Source organism: Primulina tabacum, chromosome 17 (assembly GCF_025594145.1).
Source record: "Primulina tabacum isolate GXHZ01 chromosome 17, ASM2559414v2, whole genome shotgun sequence".
Taxonomy (NCBI): domain Eukaryota; kingdom Viridiplantae; phylum Streptophyta; class Magnoliopsida; order Lamiales; family Gesneriaceae; genus Primulina; species Primulina tabacum.
The window spans coordinates 13,673,970-13,695,923 of record NC_134566.1 but is presented as its reverse complement, the minus strand read 5'-3'; the positions used below and the strand labels follow the sequence as shown (position 1 = coordinate 13,695,923).

Genomic DNA, 21,954 nt, shown 5'->3' with positions numbered 1-21,954 from the left:
CTTCATGCTCCAGTTGTTCAATTTTGGAGTGTGATGAGGTGTGTTAGATATCTCATATCGGCTGAATTAAATTAAATTGTCTAGTCTAAGCTCCAATTGTTCATTTTTTGTCATGATGAAATGTGTTATTAATGTTAAAGATTACATCCTTGAAAATGGTATATGTGACAAAACTTTATTTAAGCTATTTTTTTAGATTAGGTTAAATTCAAATCCTAATCTTAACAAACTTATCCTAAAAAAAATAGATAAATAGAATTAAGGTCAGTTCTAAATCTTAACAAATCTGTTTTAAAAAAAATAGATAAATAAATAAATTATCGTTGGATGTTCACTCCATATTTCGTGAATAGACAGTAAAAATAGGAGGTCAATGTTTTCGGCAAAGTGTCGGTGCTTCTCTTCCCGTATGCTCACTCTACTTGTCCGGAAAATGCGCCAAAAATACCGCTGTTAAATCACGATTCTCTCTCTCTCTCTCTCTCTCTCAGTGCCTGGTTGTGGAGAGAGATCCCAAGCAATGGCGTTTGATCCCAGACAAGTATTGGCAGCTGTGTTGACCTTCACCATGTTTGTGATGCTTGCCAACATGATTAAGCGCGATCATTTCGATTCTGTTCATGTAAGTTCTTCATATCCAAACATTCTTTTTTGTTCAATATACGTCTTCTTATGTTCTTCCTAAGTAAATTGGTAGTGTTCTTTTTTTCTTTCTTCTAATTTTTGAAGCTTAGAGTGTAGAAATGGGAGATTTTGCATTGGCTGTCTTCCCTTGCGCGCAAGCTTCGGCCTTTACGTTGGACTTTGTGTCTTTTAGTTTATCAATCTGATGCCTACTTGGATCCAAATTGATTGTCCTTATGTGCTTTTTGTTATGGTACTGTAAGATCTTATATTGGAAGCTTGCGGCCGCATCAACTTCTTTATCTTTTTTTTTCTCATTTTGATTTCGTCGAAGCTGTGCTTCTGCCTTGTGGTTGAACTGACATTTGACGCTCACACAAGCTGCTCATCGGTCCCTCCTGTCTGAATATGCCAAATGTGAATGGCTGGGGTTTTGGGATCTGTAACATCTTATCCAACTACAGTTTTACACTGATTTATCTTTTTACCAATCTGCTTCAGTCGTTCTTGTTCTGGATCTGATTAAAAGTTAATGAATTGGGAAATTGGGTTTTGTTGTCGGCTCAAACACTTTTTTTTTCTTGTTTCTGTTTATGAAGCCAACCGTTCATGAGACAAATAAGGCTTCTGATAACAGCCTTGCTAGTGTCACAAAAGGGGATGATGGACCTTGGAAGGAGGACGGGGTCACCTTGAAGCCTTGTTGGGAGAAGCCAGTTTTGCGTTAGTAGAAGATAATTTCAGCTCTGTTTTTGAATGTCTTAATTTTGGATTATCAGATAATGTGTTTGTGTTATGTGATGTATTGGTCGCAGAGGAGACAGATGAGATGCATGGATATGCCACCTTCTCATTGACTAATGGCCCTGAATACCATGTCTCTCAGGTATAATGAATTATCACCTGGACTTCAATTTGGTAAAAGCAGTGATGCATGTACGAGTAATTGGTTGTCTTGATTAATTTCATTTATCAAAGTTCGAAGAGTTTTCGCAATGGACTTGTTTCTTCTGGTCTATTTCTTTCAAAAGCCAACTATGATGATGTCAAGATATATTTTCTAGTCCCTTACCTTCAGAATTCCCTAGAAGCAACAGTCCCCGCAGTGTTCATGGCAATGATGGTGTGAACCTTCTCAGACTACTTCAGAAAAGTTTATCTGTGCATTTCCCTAGCCAAAACTTACATGAATTGCTAAATTTGTTACTTGTGCTTCTGATAAACCAGAAGTTGACTTCAGTATGAGTCGTCTTATTAATTTTCTGAATAATTGTCTTGTTAATTTTCTGATTAGTTGCTTCATGAGTCATCTTATTAATTTTCTGAATAATTGTCTTGTTAATTTTCTGATTAGTTGCTTCATTATTTTTAATCTGACATCCGTCATTTCATTGTTATTCATTAGATTGCTGATGCGGTGGTTGTGGCCAGGTATCTACAGGCTACCCTTGTAATCCCAGATATTAGAGGCAGCAAACCTGGTGATAAGAGGTTAAAGCCAATTTCTTTAATTAGAACTTTTGTCTGCTTGTATGTTTGTTTGCATGTGTACTTTCTTTTGGTGTTATCTGAGATTGGCTTCTTGCTCTAATTTATGGATTTGGAATCGTTAAAGTTAATTGCTAAAATAAACCGCTGCATATTTATCTCAGAGCAGGAAAAAGAAAGATGCAATATGTGCATTTGGGTTTCATCATGTACCAGTGGTTATCTCTCTCCCACTTTTTGCTTCATTTGGTGTGTATTTGATGCCTTTCAGCCATCAGCAGTTTGTGATATAATCATGCAAAAATTAAGGATGACCGCTATTTTGTCACATTTTGCTAGAAATGTGTACAATTATCACCGCTGTATAGAGAATCTTCTTTATTGAGTAAACTTATGTGCAATAATCTTTTAATTCTCATCGGCATGGGTATTTCTTTGTAAATATTAGCTTAAATGAATGGCATTGTTCAGCTTCTTTGGTGCCCATCTAGACAAATTAATTTTTCGTGACTTTCAGGAGCTTTGAGGATGTCTATGATGTTGAAAAGTTCATAGCAAGCCTCGAGGGCGTGGTCAAAGTTGTTAAATCTCAGCCTTCTGATGTATCAGCTCGTAATCTAGCAGTAGTGAAGGTTCCTAATCGGGTTACTGAAGAGTACATTGCAGAAAATGTAGAACCAGTTTTCAGAACAAAGGGAAACGTAAGGATATCCACTTACTTCCCATCAGTAAACATGAAAAAGACAAAGGAAAAGACCAATACAGACTCTATTGCATGTCTGGCAATGTTTGGAACCCTGGAGCCACAATCCGGGATTCGCGAAGTGGTTGACTCAATGATTGACCGCCTAAAATCCGCAAGTCGGAAGTCAAATGGTCAGTTTGTGGCAGTTGACTTAAGAGTTGATATATTGGAGAAGAAGGGCTGTCACAAAGACAATGGTTCTCCAGGGTCCAAAAGCTGTTATGGTCCACAAGAGATAGCTCTCTTTTTGAGAAAGATTGGCTTCGACAAGGATACCACAGTGTATGTGACTCAAACAAGATGGGACAGCAGGCTTGATGCTCTGAAGGACTTCTTCCCAAAAACTTATACGAAGGTAGAATTTTCATTGTCCTATGTTTTCCTTGAAATAATGAAGTTCGTTTCTCTCCGGCTGTTCATCTTTTCTGAGAATAATTTTAGCTTTTTTCTTGCTTGGTAATCTCATTGAATGTTTCTTACTTCATACGTCACTTTTTTTCCCATCAGAGGCTGATACTAGGGGTATAAATGAGTTAGGTTCAGCTGAGTTTTGGAATTTTTTTGGCTCATTCATTATTATTTTAAGCTCGAGAGCTACCTCATTTACCTAAATTATTGTTGATCTGATGAAAATGGAGTTCAATTTAGGATATCACGCCTTATGTTATGAAGAAAAAATTTGGACCAATTTTTCAATAATAAAGATAAGTGTTTTTATATATTAAATGATTGTCATATATCTTTGGTTTGTATGATATTTTACAATACATATTTATATAGTATATACATATGGATATATAAATAAATAATAATTATAATAAATGCTTTCTTGTCGGTTTATGACTTCTTGATAACAATGTAAAAGCTCAAATTTGGAAATAATTGAGCTCGAGTAGAATAGATCACGACTCAATTCGACTTATCTTATACACTTTGTAGATGATAAAAGTCTAACCTCACTAACATTTTTCACTGCCTTCATAACTGTTCCAGGAGGCAATAATGCCTATGGATAAAAAGGACGAATTTCTAGACTCTGAAACTTCTGAATTTGAGAAGGTTATTGACTTCTATATTTCTTCCGAGAGCGATGTATTTGTTCCGGCCATCTCAGGCCTATTTTACGCCAATGTTGCTGGAAGGAGAATCGCTTTTGGCAGAAATCAGATACTTGTACCCACAGATATTCCTGATTCTTCAGCTTCTTCTGAAGACTTCATATCACATTATGTTTCGAAGAAGAACCACTTTGCCTATTCATGTTTTTGCTAGCTCATTTGGTACGATGGGAACACAATACTCACGCGAGTTTGGGGTGTTGGAATCTATAATGAAGAAACTAAAAACATTGGCTTGATATTGTATTATATTGTGTTTGATTTTAAGAAGAGATGTATCTCAGTGTTTCTGCCTACAAGGTTTTTGGTAGGAATGTAATAGTTACAGGTCTCTGTTTCCGTTGTAAGCGTTATACTTTATGTTTCTTGTAACTAATGCCACATCCATGTTTTAATATATATGGACTCGGAACTAGTTTCATTCACTCTCATTGCCATGCATTTTCTGATGATTTTGTTCAAGCACAGATATGATTGTTGGACCACTTCCCATGTATTCTTACTTTTCCATGAAGTGATTGCTAATATAATCAGAACCATAGATCATAAACAAATCATGACCTTGAGTGACTTTTTTCATCCAATAATAATATCCCATGTATTCTTACTTTTCCATGAAGTGATTGCTAATATAATCAGAACCATAGATCATAAACAAATCATGACCTTGAATGACTTTTTTCATCCAATAATAATATCCAACCAATGTGTATGCGTATATATATAAATTTCTAGCAACATTTCCTAGTTTTCGGTCACGTACAAAGGATGTATATGGAAAGTGATGTAACAGAAGTGTAAGATATTACAAAGAGATTATAACATGTTGATTCACATAAAATGTCGAAAATAACAAGAAAAGACTTTAATCCAAAAACCTGTTTATATATATAAAAAAACACGCTTATATTTATAGAACATACTCACAATAATCAAAATCAAAAAATATTTCAAAAAATGAAAAGTACATAATTAACATAACAAACTTACATGCATTTTACTTTTAGTTTACTATTCAGTTTAAATTATTCGACTATAGTTTGAATTGTTCTAATATGTCATTTTGACTTATTTTAGCATATATTTTGTTAGCCAACTGATATTAACAATTGAGAATATCAAGTTTTCGTAAGCTGATTTATTATCGTTTGTATAGTTCCAAAATTTTTGTAAATAAAAACTGTATCGCTCTTGTTGATACAATGATAAAGTCTTTGTTTATTTTATTTTTCTTATTCAGCGAGCTGCTGAAACATTTTGTTTTCAGATTTGTACTAGATCGGCTAATTTCAGCTCATCCATGACTTGCATCTGTTTTGGTTGCAATATGCAGCTTGAACTTCTCTTATAAGCAAAAGCTATCATGATCATGAACTTTCCAACAGCCATGTTCGAGAATGTATTAATAAATTTAATAATAATTTTACATGATGCCATATCAAAAGAGATTAAATGTCTATACTCTTTAGTATACTCTAGCTTAACATATATAGACAGAAACATGTGGCAGCAATAGTAATGATTATAACAAGAAGACTTGGTTCACTCTTTTAGCTTACGATCTCCTTCCCCCTTTAAAAATCTCATTTTACTTGTAATATTACTTTATTAGCACCACCGACGCCATCATGGTTCTAAGCTACATTATTCTCGTTCAAACTCTTTCATAGTTCAAAGTAGCATGCTTGAGTTTGCATGAACGGTCACAGCAAGAGCAAGAGCAATCCGCATCTGTTTCTTTGGATAATTATTACCAGTAAACCAAACCTCAAAGACCATTGCTAGCCAATCATTATATTTGTTTCTAACAGTGTCAACAATCGTAACACACAGAATAGAGTACAAGCCAGATATCTGATTATGTCAAATCCACTATCACAGACATGTAGATCAGTTTCTCCGTAGATCTCGTCACAACTTCCACTACGAAATGGATTAGCTGAACCCGAGCCTATTTTACACAAAGTTAAAACTCATTTCACCGAAATTATCACAAACCAAAATGTATTGTATTGTATTGTATTGTATTGTATTGTATTGTATACACTGTATAGTATAGATACATTGTCATGATGAATCATTATCATTTCCAGGAATAGTAGCACTCAATACCATTTCATCCGTCTCCAAATTACCATTCTGCATTATCAAAAACAAGCCAGGTCAATCTCAGATATCTATCTATATTCGCCACAATTTATATACAGCATATATACCTCCTCACTCCTGTCATGTAGGGGAGTCGTTCCCAGCGAGGTGGTCGTTGCCTTTGAAAGGTCCCGCAGAGTTCCCTAAAACATTCACATCTATGTTTGGCAAATCTTGTAAACTTACAAATCAATCAATCTAACTACAAAAATAGTATACCCACTGCCAAAAAAATTGGTCTAAAGGCAGACAGACGCTTCGTAAACAAAACCAAACAGAAATAATAGAAAATATTTCCAGTTCCAGGGCTAGCTAGTAGTAACAACATGAAATTACTTACACAGGGCGTAACAATAAGATGGAGGCAAAAGAAAGCAAAAACAACGGCAACTAAAAGAAATCAAGAAAAGCCTGCCATCTTGCAACGACTATAAAATCACAAATGTTCACAAATGGCATCGTAGATATATCATAAAATGTGGTTTACAGAGGCTTCACGATGGTACTTGGCAATATGCAATGGTAGCCTTCTAAAACTTGGGGATTTCAGGCTTAGATATGAGCAGCATAGAAATATCAGAAAATGAGTAATTCACCTGCTAACAGTCTGTGATTTGTGACTCTGGTGCATCTCATCAAGGTGAGCACACGGGACATGATCATATATCAATGACAGAAAACAAACCAGAGAAAGAATAATTATATCAACCCCCAATGTACCTTATTAGCCCACATTAGTCCACATGCATTACAAAGTGTCCTTGGTCCTTCTGGTCCCCGGCGCATCATTGGGGTAGATTTTTCATTAATACCACAATGCCGGCAGCTGGCAAATATGTTGTAAAAAATTCAGATGTATATTTAATAATCACAGTTAAACTCTTTTAACCGATGCAATAACTCAACATATAAAGTGTTCATACACGCCTGCTCAATGACTAGTTAACAAGAAAGCTTCTCCCCCCCTGAACAATCAAATTCTCAAAACTAGACTTTATTTGATTTGAAGCACTCTCTGAAAAAAGCCACAGGGAAAGAGAACCATAAAGAATGATAGAGTGATCTCCCTGCCTAAGTCCATTTCTTATATACCAAGTTTTCCTTCTTTCATCAAACAATTATCAGTCAATTTTGAGTAATTAGCAGTAGTGCAGTACTTCTGAATGATTTTGCACACTCATCTGGACTCCTATGAGCAGTCATGAGTGTCTACATGACTACATATGCCTGCTTTCATGCAAGTCATCTTCACAAAACTATGAACTACGATTAAACATTGTTCCTGCTTTCTTGCAAGTCATCTTCACAAAACTATGAACTACGATTAAACATCGTTCCTGCTTTCATGCAAGTCATCTTCACAAAACTATGAACTACGAGTAAACATTGTTCCACCACAATATTTCCAATATATGTGTTAGCAATAACAGAGTCACAAATCAAAACTTAAAAGGAATGAATCATTTAGCCATATAAGATGAAGTTAACTTTAGGAATCCGAATAATTTTTTCATAAACAATCGGATAAACACAAGTGCTGTAAATAGGCAGATATACAATGTCAAGAACCTGCAATAGTACAGCACAACTCTTTAGCACCAGTTATCAAAAGAGACAGAAAGCAATATTTTTTTTGAGTTGGAGGAGGAGTTTATTACAAATGAGTCTTGAACCCGAGACACGTCCCAAACTTCGGACCTTGGTGCCAAAGGCGATATAAACCATCGGCAACAGAAAGCAAAGTTCTGTGTTAAAATACACAAAAATTGCACAGATGATAGAACTCACAAAGAATCTTGAGTTTGCGATCCATGGCCATCAATTGCCCAGCTTTTATTTGAGTCCCAACTCAATGCAGCTGATGCAGAATCGTCAAAATTGGGCTTCGAGGATGTAAACTGTCCTTTATTCCTTTGCATTCTTTAAATGAATAAAAAATAATTTCACCAAAAAAATTGAAAAATCTCGAACATCAAAACTCTAATCTCAAATCAGACATAAAACTTGATAAAAAAAGGACTCTCATACCTCAAAGCAACTTCCTTGCGAACAGTGTAACGTATTTTCTTGTCGAAATTTCGTTCTTTCCGCTTCTCACGGAATCTTATAAGTGAAGCCAATCTCTGAGGAACATTTAGCTTTTGTGGGGTACTAGATAAACCCTATTGGAAAAGTATCAAAAGGTGTCACCAGAAACAAAAAGATGCTATCATATCAGATTCAAATACAGAGAGTAACGTACTCTGCTATTAGGAGTAGATATTGGATCTGTAGGAATGATAGGGGCTAGTTCACGCCCTCCCACTAGTAGAAGTGCAGCTTGAACCTGAAAGACATAATCAAAACAAGTTGCCTAAAAGGAAAACGGGGAAGAGATTATTAAGAACCCCTAGAAAACTTAACAGATTAACCAAGAAAACTTATGTTCTGAAAATCACAGCACAGTATATCTTTTAGAATTAAAACTTTGAAAGCTTCAAAGTAAAACTCAGTATATTGACATAAAATTTTCATCATATTACATGTAAAAAAACCTTTCACCAAGATGCAGGTACAAACAGTCTTGAATTACCTAAATTAAGCATCATTAATGCATAAGATTCATAATTATGTAAGAGGACAAGAATTGGATATTAAAATGGTGTAATTTAAAAAACCCAAGATTTATCCATCTAGAGGATGGAGTGACTAAATGTTTTGTGGAGAAAAAAAGTATAAATTCCAAAATATTTCCCCAAAAATTGTACTGCTTTAAATGACCAAGCAAAAACCATACAGAAAAGACAGCTAAATAAGTCCAAGAGACCTGTATTAACATTACTTTGTGCCTGTTGGAAATAAATGGTGAGAACTCCAAGGAAGATTCATAACGAGGAAATTGAAATAATATTGAATAAACCAACTGAGATTATGTGAATGGAACCTTAAACAAAGGTTGCCAAGTGCACTATCAAAATAAGTTACCAGACGAGTACTCTATTCTAGGTGAAACTACCAATTTGAATGATTTGAAATAGGGTAACTAAAAAGGATACAGCTTTCAAGATGGCCCTAAAAATAATAGAAACTTGAACCGTTCAAAGGCATGTATGATTTTGCTAATTGAGAGCATCATCACGAAAGAAATCCAATTGAACAGTCATTCGTTGAAGATTAACAAACCAAAAGTGTAACAGGCAATAAAACAATGCAGTCTTCATTCCACACTGAAACAAGTTAACTTTTTGCTTGCACTCAGACATGTGATCTGATACCCTTTCATAAATAGAATCATTGGATTCATCATATCCTTGTTTACTAAAAGATACACGTGAGTTATCTAGTCTTAAATAGTACTGGAAAGTACGTCATAATATGAAATCTACGAATTGACTCAAATAAAATAAAATGATTAATGCGAAAACAAGGATGGTATAAATTTCAGTTTACATGGGTATGAAGGAACCTTTTCTGGAGAGACAGAATCAAACACATAAACTTGACCCTGAAAGGACAATGTGAGCTGATTATTGTTCTCACTATGCCGCACCAATGCGACATGGTTATCAGCTCGATTTTCCATATCAGCTGAAACATCTCCATCAAGCACTTCATTCACCCCACTACTACTAACAACATTATTATTGTCGCCATTCTCGTCTTGATCTAGTACACTCCCATTACTTATGTGATGATGCAACCCGTGATGATGCTGATCTTGCAAGTAATGCATCATTCCCGATTCGATTCCATGCATTCCATTTCCATCCATCTTCAGCCTATACAGTAACACAGTCACCTGCACTCACAGGCCGACCACTTCCATTCTTTCTTAAATAGGAATCGCATCCAGCAGTAAAAGAAATCTACTTTGATCCCACACAGAACTCCTCTAATTCCTGCCCGCCTGAATTGTTTCAGCAACAATGTAGAAAATTAAGAAAAAAATCAAAATTTAATTTTTTTTAAAAAAATGAAAGAAGTAGGTGCTTTTAAAACATTTAAAATCCCCGTGCTGATTAATTACCACGAATATGAGAGCTAAAAGATATTAGATACAAAAACAAGAATTCTAGAGGAGAAGATGGTGGTATGACGGAGGTGATCGGAGATGTGGGGCAATGAACGGCGGAGACTGGGGGAGGTACCGGGAAGATGAAGATCGGTGGTGGGCCGTCTTTGCGCTAGGGTTTGAGTTTGAGCGATGATTAGAACGGACGGTGTTTTGTTCTTTTTATTTTCTCAAATTAGCAAATTTGATTTTATACATAAAAATAAAAAAAATATGAAATATAATAAATAAATAGATTAAAAACAATTTGGTAAAATAAATACATTTAAAAAATAATTTAATACACAAATATCAACGGAAAAATTCATATATGAATTTAAATCAAAATTTTGATTTTACCTTTAATCTAATGAGTAAGTATCTTGTGAGACAATCTCACGAATTTTTATCTGTGAGACGGGTCAATCATACCGATATTCACAATAAAAAGCAATACTCTTAGCATAAAAAGTAATATTTTTTCATGGATGACCCAAATTAGAGATCAATCTCACAAAATACAACTCGTGAGACCGTCTCACACAAGTTTTTATATAATCTAATTTTTTTAAGTTGAACAACGTTTACTAATTTAATTAGTTACAAGTTTTTTTAAAATTATTTAATTAGTTGAAAATAAAAAATTTTATATTTAGGCTTTTATATTAATTTTTTTTGTTTTTGGACATATACATTAGTTTAAATATAAACAAAATTACAATAATTTATTATACTTTTTATCAATATTAAATTAGATATATTAAAGTTGTGTATAAAAAAATTTGTATTTGTGATAACAAACAATATCAAATTGTTTCAGCGTACAAGTGTTATTTCCTCATATTAACGGGTTTCTAGTTGTACATCTTGAAGTCAAGCCGGACTGTCTGATCGTCAAGATCTCAACTGATGTGCACAATTCTCCAGCTAGATATTCTAATGTCAGGCTACACATCTTTCTTCTAGAACAAGCTGCTTTCAAGAGTCAAACCAGACTACATAAGAAGATGAAGCTGGAAATTGATCTCTAGCCGGTACACTTGCGCACCAAGTCAGTTTGCTAGTCGCTTTCAAAGACGAGTTGCGAAACGCCTCCTGGAGTAGGCAGCAACTCAAGGATCGAGATAGCGTCTTGACCCCCATCTCATTTTTGTTCCAATTCCCCTCCTCTAGTTCAAGAGCTTTACAGTGTGTTTGGCAACCAGGATTTAGAAGGATGAGATTTGGATTTCAAAATCCTATTTTTAATGTTTGGCAAGATGATTCAAAAAAAAAAGATTCGGATTTGTTTAGAATTTCATGAGATTTCAATAAGTATATCCAAATCCCATCAAATTTGATAAGATTTGGTGGGATTTGGATTTTAAAAACATACAATAACTTTTTTATCCAACACATTACACATCATTCTCATCAACACATCATTCTCCACCAAAGTTTCTACATGGTTAGACTTTTTTTCCTTTTAACTTTTTCTAGAGGTTCAAAAATTTCGTTTAAATTTTATAAGTTTCTTATGTTATTTACTGATTAATATAATAAAAATTATAGTAATTACCAAAGTCTCTTTGTGTTTGGTTTAAAATTTAAAAATGGTATTTACAATTCCATTTCTTGTTTGGAGAAAAAAATATTATAATTTTCGGGTTATTTATGTTTATATGATTTATAAGGGTAGCTTAGTAAAATTTTAAAATTTCAAATTCGAATATTTTTTTCTCCAAACAAGAAATGGAATTTTAAATACCATTTTTAAATTTTAAACCAAACACCAAATGGAATTTCAAATACTTGAATTTCCAAATCCAATTCCAAATCTCATGAATCCTCTCAAATCCTGGTTGCCAAACATACTGTTAGTCCGGATACTAGCTTTGGAATTGGAATTAGGTAACTACAAAAATAGGGATCAGAAATATGGTCAATATCACGAAGAATAAAGAGATATCGTTTATACCCAAATCAAAATTCCTGATCAACTGAACAACAATGATCTTGCACTTGGTTTTCAGGTATCCTGGAGGTAAATCAGAGGGAAAGGCTCTAACCAACCTCACAGTGAAGCGAACATTGTCAAAGGACTGACGACGATGAAGATATAATTTGAAAGCCTTATTATTAATTTGGGTATATAATATAAGGTTCATAAAACATGTTTAAAAAAAAGCCCGCTTTAGCTATAAAAATATATATATATAAACCTAGAACATTACTAATATATGTCTTTTGTTGCAATGTATATGATCAGAGCATAGACATTCCCAATATTATTTAAACGTACTGAGATATTCAAGAGTAATCATTCCTATTGTTTGCATACTTACTTGTCATATGATGCACTTTTAAGGTCGTGATATATATATATTGCATTGCATATAATGTTAAGCATGCTAATTTTTTAAATAATTTTGATCTATTAGGGACGATCAGCCCTCTTTCTTGGACGATCGAGTAGCAGATAACACCAACCAAATCTACGGAGCAGCGTGTACGGTGACGTAGAACTTTACATGTCCAAGATTTTATCAAGCGTGTAAGACACCCATTGGATCTATGGATTATTGTGCTACACACAGAGCAGGTCTCATGTTGGATATCAGACGGACATGAAAGTGGTTGGATGAGACTGGATTATTCCCCGGAAAGTTTATCCAATGTTATTTAGATTTTTCTTTATTCAATATGTTGTAAAATAAGATATTTGTCATTTAATTTGTTCTAGATTCGTTTGAAACCCTGGTCATCATCATTTCCTTCTGTTAAAATTGTTAGAGTAGTTGTCTTGTCTAGCGAGACAACTTGTAGCTTGAGCTTTATTGACATTAATGTAAGACAATATTTATTTTAATAATATTTTACGATTTTATCCAATCATGACATTTGCTTATCTTTATACTCATGCAAGCAGCATAGATAAGTCCTTGAATATATAATACCTACATGAGATCTGCCTCGCAACATAAGATCAAGAAACTCATTAGGAAGTGTACATATATTCTAAACAGGTTTCTACTCGAATCAACCATCTAAAATAAGGATAAAGGTCGCTTGAGCTTGAAACTAACATCTAAGATGAAAACACCAAGTTTCATTAGTAAGGGCATGAAGATCTTCATTCATATAGATGAGTGATCATATGATGATGCATTAAATAACCATCTCTCGGGCTGTCCAAATGGTTCTCATTTATCGAATTGAATAGTCTGCAGTTATGGTTGTACATCATTAGTCCTTTTACCCGGGACAATGTAGAGGCTCTTCATACTAACATACACTTTGATCTGTTTACCGACTCCATCGAGGATCATTAGGTTGCGAGGTTGAGTGTAGTTTCGAAATTCGAGAATCAAATGTATTGTAGTCGGTGATTCACCGTTTGCCTACGGGTGAAGATATCATACGTGGTCTGGTGAGTTAATAGTGCAAGGAATATATGACAAGAGTAAGACACGCGCATTTTGGAAAAGTGTTTCTCAGTTGCATGTATCATGTCACTATTAATACTCAAAGATATATCACATCGTTATCAAATTCATATACGACTCTCGATATTCCAGTGGTTGCAGATTTGATCGGGATATATGAGTTAAAAGGACTGTATTGTACACTAACCATAACTTAAGGTTCTTGCAGGCACTATCAGTGATACCTAGGGGATCATTGAGCGATACTACTAGACGCTCTTACCATGATCTGATGGGTACAATCAGAAATGAATTCTGACATTCTTGATCAAGGGGTTGATGAAAAGAATTGGGCTAAATTAGGGTAAACCCGAATAATAATAAATGTTATTTCGAATCACATGAAGATGTGAACACACAGCTAGCTGTATCCCTGAATTATTGAGGTGACACAAGTATCGGATTTTGTGTTCCCGTTGAGAAAGTCAAAGTTCAAGAAGTTGAATTTGACGACTGTAGTTTGATGGAGATCAAACATAATGCTTATAAAAGAGTTTATAAGTTGATTTCATAAGATGAAATAAATGGAAGTTAGTTTAATTACTAATTACAAAAGGCAAAAATTTGTGTGAGACGATCTCACGGGTCGTATTTTGTGAGACGGATCTCTTATTTGGGTCATCCTTGAAAAAGTATTAATTTTTATGCTAAGAGTATTATTTTTTATTTTGAATATTGGTAGGGTTGATCCGTCTCACAGATAAAGATTCGTGAGACCGTCTCACAAGAGACCTACTCATTGCGAAATGAGAGTAAACTGCCTGTTTTGGTGAATGAGTTCACAAAACTGGGCATTGCCAAATATGGACAGTGAAAATTTTGATATTCGAAATTTTCAATTTTCATTATACGAACAAGATTTGTATCTTTGATACATCAGTGCTGTCAGATCGTCAATCAGTGTTATAATGAGTTCATAATAATTTATTTAGTGAATTTAGAATTTTACTAATTAAATAATTGTACTAGTAGTGGTAACTACTAATATGTATAAAATTCTCATAAATATTCTATAGGGGTTTAGAATTAATTAACTAAAAAGTTACTTAAATAAATTAAATAATAGTTATTTTAATTTAATTAATATATCTATATGTGTATGTATTAAATGTATATGTGTAAATATATTAATGTTTACATATATACACTTTATATGGAGATATAAAGATGCGTTTATATAGTATAAACATATCATGTATGATCAAAAATTGATAAATAAATGATATAATATTAATATGAAATTCTAATTAATGAAAATTAAGAGTCCTAATGATACTAGGATTAGGAATCCTAGTGAAGTAACGTCAACCAAAACTTTTGGCCTCTTGGGAATTTTTGAAGAAATATTCAACCGAAATTTCTTCCTTGTGCCGCGTTACGCCTCCGTTGCACCGACTCCAGATTTCTGAAATTTGGGTGTCTCATTCTCAACACAAAATTGTCTGTGATTTCTAGTAGAATTCAAACAAGGAACATAATTTCCCATCGTAGACCAAATTTGATGTTTAAAGGCAGAGATCCATGAAAGAAGATATAAGAAGGACTATCTCCGCTAATCTCGGATTGGTTTGGAGTCCAACGTTTAAAACACACAGATATACAAAAGAAAAGTTTGGAGGTTGAAATAAAAATTAATGTGTCTTGGATGCGAGAAATCGGTACCTCAACACAAATATGCTGACAAAAGAATAGTATCAATTTCATTTCTTTCACTTGATGCATAAACAAATTTGGACTTATTGGCAGTGCAAGGATTTAACACTAACATGTTTCATGCGTTATTTTTTCGCCTTGGAAATATGAGATTTTTGCTATTTTTAAAAGTTTATCAATAATAAAGATTTCAGTGAGAATGTCAGCGCAATAGTAATGCTGACAGTTTGATCTTTTCCCATTTACAACGGTACTCAGTTTCTTTGCAACTGCTGACACTCCCTATTATGTTTGTTATCTTCAATGTGCCCCAGATTTCAGTGAGAATGTCGCTCCTAGTGACTTTACCTTATTTGCTCGATCTTCGATTCAGTTCTTGCTGCTGGCCAACCAACATAAGAAGAAGAAGTTGATCTTTTGATCCTTTCATCTCAACTAAAAGAACAAGTAATTATATAGAGAGAATTACAAAATTTTCCAGAAGCAATAACAACCATGGGGTTGTGCGTTAGAGCCGCTGAGGACAAATCATTATGATGGTTATTTTCTCTCCCTTTTGCATGCAATGGCATCTCATATTGGAGTCCATTGTTATCTTTTCTATGATGTAAAAATAAAAAATAAAAAACATTGGCATGATATTAAAATGTAAATTTTTTATGATTATTAGCTTCAGTTAAGGTTATCAACTACCTGCAGTGGTTATTGTTAGATTTTTTCTAAAAAATCTTGTTTCTACGTATATATAAACATGATAAATAATATGCGAAAGCGAATCGAGTGTTACCTCCGGCCGTTGAAAATTTTTAATTTATCTGCTTTTCCTCCGATTGATGTCTTCTAAACACTCAACACACTCTATAGATGATGTATATTTTTCTTATGAAGTGTGTGCGTAGGGACCTCAATCACCTCTATTTATAGACGTTTTTCATTCAATCAACAAGAAAAGTCGGGAGTCTGAATGTCAAAATAAGAGGCGCATGCCGTCTCAATTGTTAAAAATTTGAGGTTGCATGTATTGTTCGTAAAAAATGGTGGTTTCTCGGCCGTCGTCAATTCCTATACGCTACGTCTTTTAATGTGTCATATTTCTTACATTCTCCCACTTGACACATATATCTTTTTTACCATATGAGAAAATAAAATACATGAATCATGCCGATAAGTTATCTAAAAACGATTATTATCTTCCTTGTATCACGTTGTATTATATCTCTCAAATAACTTAATGAATAAACCCTATGTTTATTTGAGGTACAACTTTATTGATATTACTCAAATCAATGAATGTGTACACAACAAATATGAGAAAATATCACATCATAGTTTCATTAACTTTGTCTTACAACAAAATTACATAAAGGAACCAAGTCTCATTTTTTCTGTATGATCCTTGAACTTCAATGGTGGCATGCCTTTAGTCAAAAGATATGCAATCATCAATTCAGTGCTAATGTGCTCGATGAGTAACTTCTTATCTTTAACACATTCTCGTATGGCTAAATACTTAATGTACATATATTTACTTCGACTACCACTTTTGTTATTTTTAGCCATAAAAACAGCAGCTGAATTGTCACAATATATTCTTAATGGCCTAGATATAGAATCCATAATTCCAAGCCTCGAAATGAAACTCTTCAATCATACACCATGTGAGGTTGCCTCAAAACAAGATACGAACTCAGCTTCCATAGTGAAAGTAGCAGTCAAAGTCTGCTTTCCACTTCTCCAAGATACAACTTCACCAGCTAGCATAAAAATATATCCTGAAATGGATTTTTTTGAATCAATGCAGCCAGCGTAGTCTGAATCAGAGTAGCCAATTACTTCCAATTTCTCAGTTCGTCTGAACATAAACATATAATCTTTGGTCTCTTGTAGGTACCTCATTACTTTCTTTGCAGCTTTCTAATGGTCTAAACCTGGATTACTTTGATATCTTCCCAACATCCCAACAATAAATGCAATGTCAAGTCTAGTGCAAACCTGAGCATACATCAAGCTTCCGACAGTAGAAGCATAAAGAATGTTTTTCATTTGTTCCCGCTCTAGATCATTCTTTGGGCATTGGCTCAAATTGAATTTATCGCCTTTCACAACGGGAGCTATACTTGGTGCACAATTTTTCATTTGATATCTCTCTAAAACTTTGTTGATATAGATTTCTTGAGACAGACCTAGAATACCTCGAATTCTGTCTCTATATATCTTAATACGAATGGCATAAGATGCATTACCCATATCCTTCATATCAAAGTGTTTAGAGAAGAATTGTTTCACCTCATATAACAGACCCTTATCATTGGTTGCAAGTAATATATCATCCACATATAGAATAAGGAAACAAATCTTGCTCTCACTGACCTTCTAGTATATACATTGATCCATGGGGTTCTCAACGAATCCGAATAAAGAGATAACATCATGAAATTTTAAAAACCATTGACGGGAAGCTTGTTTCAATCCATATATAGATTTCTTAAGCTTACAAACCAATTGCTCAACATTACTAGAGAAAAATCCTTCAGGTTGTTTCATATAAACCTCTTCCTCTAGTTCTCAATTGAGAAAAGCTGTTTCCACATCCATTTGTTGCAAATCTAAGTCAAAATATGCAACCAATGCTAGAATGATACGAATAGAATCTTTTTTAGATACATAAGAAAAAGTCTCCTTATAATCAATTCCTTCATGCTGAGTTAATCCTTTAGCAACAAGTCTTGATTTATACCTTTCAATGTTACCTAATGAGTCTTTCTTTGTTTTGAAGACCCATTTACATCCAATGGCTTTTATACCATTAGAAAACTGAACAAGATCTCAGACTCCATTAACTGTCATAGAATTCATCTCTTCTTTCATAGCATTAAACCATAGTTTTGACTCATTACAACTCAAGGCTTGTGAAAACGTTTCAGGATCATTTTCGGCTCCGATGTTAAAGTCTGATTCTTGTAAATACACAACATAATCACTAGATATTGCTGATCTTCTTATTCTAGTAGATCTCCTAAGGTTGTTTGGTTGATCAACAATTTCTTGTTGTTCTTCATTAACAACTTGATCTACTGGATTTTCATCAGCAATTTTTGGAATTTCATTAACCGGATGTCTAACGCCCATTTGGTCTTGAGGGATGTGAATAACGACTAGGGATGGCAATTTTCCCCGCGGTTTCGGGGGTTCCGCGGGGAAAACCCGAAATGGGACGGGTTCGGGGATATGTTAATGGGTTTGGTTTCGGGTTCGGAGATTTTTAAAAATCCCCGAAATATATTGGGACGGGTTTGGGAATCCTATCCCCATACCAAACCCGCCCCGATAACATAATTATATACATATACAGTTGTATATATATAAATACAGTAATATATATTATATAAAAAAAGTATGTACAATAATATATATATATATATATTATATAAAAAATAAATATATATATATTATATATATATATTATATAAAAAATAAATATATATATATTATATAAAAAAATATAATACTTATATATATATAAATATAATAATATATTCGGGTATTTCAAACGGGTTCGGGGACGTGGACGAGGATTTTATCCCCGCGGGTTCGGGGACGGGGATTCCCCGATTAGGTAGATCCGGGGATGGGTGCGGGGATGGGAGCGGGGATATGATTAGGGGACGGGGATGGGAATGGCAAACCCGCCCCCGCCCCGTCCCATTGTCATCCCTAATAACGACCAATTTGTCATTTCTGAAATGGATCGATTTTAGGTGTCCGAATTCGCAACGGAAGCAACAAAATTTTCGAAAATCATATTTTCTAGCATAAAATTTCTAGCACCTCAATACTAGTGTGTAGCATATACAAAAACACAACTATGACATTCATAGGGTGTAAAAAAATCATACCTATCAACCTCTTGAGGTTGATGTAATGGCTCCAACCAAGTTGTAAATAACTTGGCTCTTCAAAGGCAAGACAAATCTACAAGCTCTCATCCTTTCTCCAAAATTAGGCCCACCACCAACTAGCTAGAACTCTTCTTATTTTGCACTAGAAAAATAAGAAGATTTTTCAAAGAGAAGAGTATGAATTCCTTTACAACTTGAAGAACAAAAATTGGAGAGAAGTGAGATGCAAAATTTCGGCCATATGCTTCTAGAATGAGGGGGGAAGAGTTGCCTTGGTTGTGGAAAAAGTAGTCATCACTTTTGCATGCCAAACAATTTTTTAATGAAAAAGTATTCCACAACTCTTCACCTCACAAGCATGCAAAACCTAGTGGGCTTGTAACATTTACAAAGGGCCCATGGACTTTTTAATTTAATTGTCTCAAACATATTTGAGCTCAATTAAATTTTACTTGATTTTACTCAAGCCCACTAGTTAAATAATTATTTTCAATTGGGCTCTACAAGGCCCAATGTTATTTAATTAATTCAACACTTGAATTAATTTAATTATTTGGATTCTACTAGGCCCATTAGTGTTTAATTAATTCAACACTTGAATTAATTTAATTTAGTCCATAATAATGTTTATGAAAATCACAATTTTCAAATACATTATTCACTTGGCCTACTTTTAATTTAGGAACACATTCATAAATTAAAAATTACATTTCTCTCATAGAAGTCATACTTTTATTTTTCTTTACGCTTATAAACTCATTTATAAGCCGTTCAACACATTGAACTATTTTAACTTCTCAACGGGATCTAGAAAACTAGCACTTGTGTGGCCCTCAATGCTTCATTGATACAACTAGCCGTGGGTTCACATCTCCATGTGATTCGGACTAAACATGTCCTTATATGAGCATACCTCAATTGCTCCATTCTTACTTATCAACTCCTTGATAACAAGAACGTCAGAACTCAAGTCTGATAGTACCCAACCAATCATGTTAAACGCCTAGCAGCATCGCTTACATGATTCCCTAGGTATCAAATGATAGTGCCTGCAAGAACCATTCAATTATGGTTAGCGTATAGTACGGTCCCTTCAACTCATATATCCCGACCGATTCGACAACCATTGGTATATCGAGAGTTGTCAATGAATCGATACTATGTGTCATGTTGTAGTTGCATCGATGGTGTAATCTATGAAACCCCTTTCATAATTACCACCATACTCTGATAAGAGATTTCATACTACATACACATATGATATCCATACCCGAAGGTAAGCGGTGAATTCCCGACTACAATACATCGACTCCTATATGTTTCGACAGAACATCCAACCTTGCCACCTGATGACCCCTTGAGAGTCGGTAAACAAGTCAAAGTGTAATGCTAGCACATAGAGTCTCAATGTTGTCTCGGGTCATAAGCACTAATGGTTAAACTAGGACGTTTCCACTCGATAAGTGAAAACCACTTGGAAAGTCCTTTATGGAGGGTTGTTCAGTGCACTCTACCAGGAGCACCTATCTGCATGCTCGGACATCACAATGTCCCCTACCAATGAAACATGGTACTCACATCGCAGATACTAGTCTCGAACTCGAGCGGCCTATATCCTTCTTAGCGGCGGCTGAATCGACTAGGAACTGTTTAGAATATACAGTATTCCAAATATGAGTTTCATGATACTCATCATATGAGCATCTCATATTCTTTCTACTATTTGTATATTCAAGGGCTTTATCTATGCAACTAGCATGGGTATTCAGATAAAGATGTGCCAATAATAACTTCAAATATTATTAAAATAAAGATTGTTTATACATAGAGTTTCATTGTGAACACTCGGCCAACACTTGGTTCGACGTGCACCTACTCTAACAATTTCAATAAGAGGGTTGTGCATTAATGTGATCATTCTCAAAAATTATGTCATAATAACTCCCATTAATCAAGTCATTTTCAAAAAATTTTGTATTTCTTGATTCCACAATTCTAGTGTTGTGAGATGGACAATAGAATCTGTACCATTTGGATTTTTCGGCATACCCGATGAAATATCCACTTATAGTTCTTGAGTCCAGTTTCTTTTCATGTGGGTCGTAAACTCTTATTTCTAAAGGACAATCCCAAATACGTATATGTTGCAAACTCGATTTCCTAACCTTTAAATAATTCAAATGGCGTCTTTCGGACAACCTTAGTTGGAACTCGGTTTAATATATACACAGCTGTCTTAAGATCTTCAGTCCACAAGGATTTAGGAAATTTGGAGCTACTTAACATGCTCCGCATCATGTCCAATAATGTTCGATTTCTCTTTTCAGCAATGCCATTTTGGTCCGGAGAACCAGGCATAGTATATTGGGAACCAATCCCATGTTCGTGGAGAAACTTCGCAAACGGACCAAGTGTATGTCCATTCTCAGTTATCTACCGTAATATTCTCCACCTCTATCATTTCTCATGTTCTTAATTTGTTTATCACATTGCTTCTCCACTTCAGCCTTAAAAACCTTAAAGGCTTCAAGTGCTTCGTTCTTGTTATGAAGCATGTAGATATACATGTATTGTGAATAATCATCAATGAAGGAGATGAAGTATTTCGAACTTTTCATGTAACATACCGTACTTTTTAAACTATTTGAAATTTGCGGAAAAATAAAAATTTTCTTAAATAAATAATAAACCTTCAAATTGCGTTAAAATAATCTGCTCGTCTAAAAAAATATTTGAAATAAAAATAATTACAGTCGAAGTTTGCAAAAAGGTAATTGTTTAAACA

General features: G+C 34.3%; 2 protein-coding genes across 4 annotated transcripts; one reads left to right on the top strand and one right to left on the bottom strand.

The window, feature by feature from the left end:
- The first annotated feature begins 353 nt into the window (after positions 1–353).
- On the top strand, positions 354–4,372 carry LOC142531000 (protein MANNAN SYNTHESIS-RELATED 2-like). Of its 2 annotated transcripts, none has more exons than XM_075636969.1 (6): positions 354–622; positions 1,224–1,347; positions 1,440–1,510; positions 2,030–2,115; positions 2,630–3,212; positions 3,851–4,372. In XM_075636969.1, the coding sequence occupies exons 1-6, from the start codon at positions 521–523 to the stop codon at positions 4,127–4,129; spliced, it is 1,245 nt and encodes a 414-aa protein (XP_075493084.1). In that variant the 5' UTR covers positions 354–520; the 3' UTR covers positions 4,130–4,372. The 2 variants fall into 2 exon arrangements, with proteins under 2 accessions (XP_075493084.1, XP_075493083.1); XM_075636968.1 differs by having other exon boundaries at positions 1,437–1,510.
- A 1,438-nt stretch (positions 4,373–5,810) lies between these two features.
- LOC142530962 (GATA transcription factor 28-like) lies at positions 5,811–10,327 on the bottom strand. 2 transcript variants are annotated; one of them, XM_075636912.1, is made up of 8 exons: positions 10,130–10,327; positions 9,569–10,009; positions 8,366–8,449; positions 8,152–8,285; positions 7,912–8,043; positions 6,844–6,949; positions 6,191–6,266; positions 5,811–6,116 (listed from the first exon to the last, which is right to left on the bottom strand). In XM_075636912.1, the coding sequence occupies exons 2-8, from the start codon at positions 9,872–9,874 to the stop codon at positions 6,043–6,045; spliced, it is 912 nt and encodes a 303-aa protein (XP_075493027.1). In that variant the 5' UTR covers positions 9,875–10,009; positions 10,130–10,327; the 3' UTR covers positions 5,811–6,042. The 2 variants fall into 2 exon arrangements, with proteins under 2 accessions (XP_075493027.1, XP_075493028.1); XM_075636913.1 differs by having other exon boundaries at positions 5,811–6,114; positions 6,192–6,266; positions 9,569–10,327.
- Between the last annotated feature and the right edge of the window lie 11,627 nt (positions 10,328–21,954).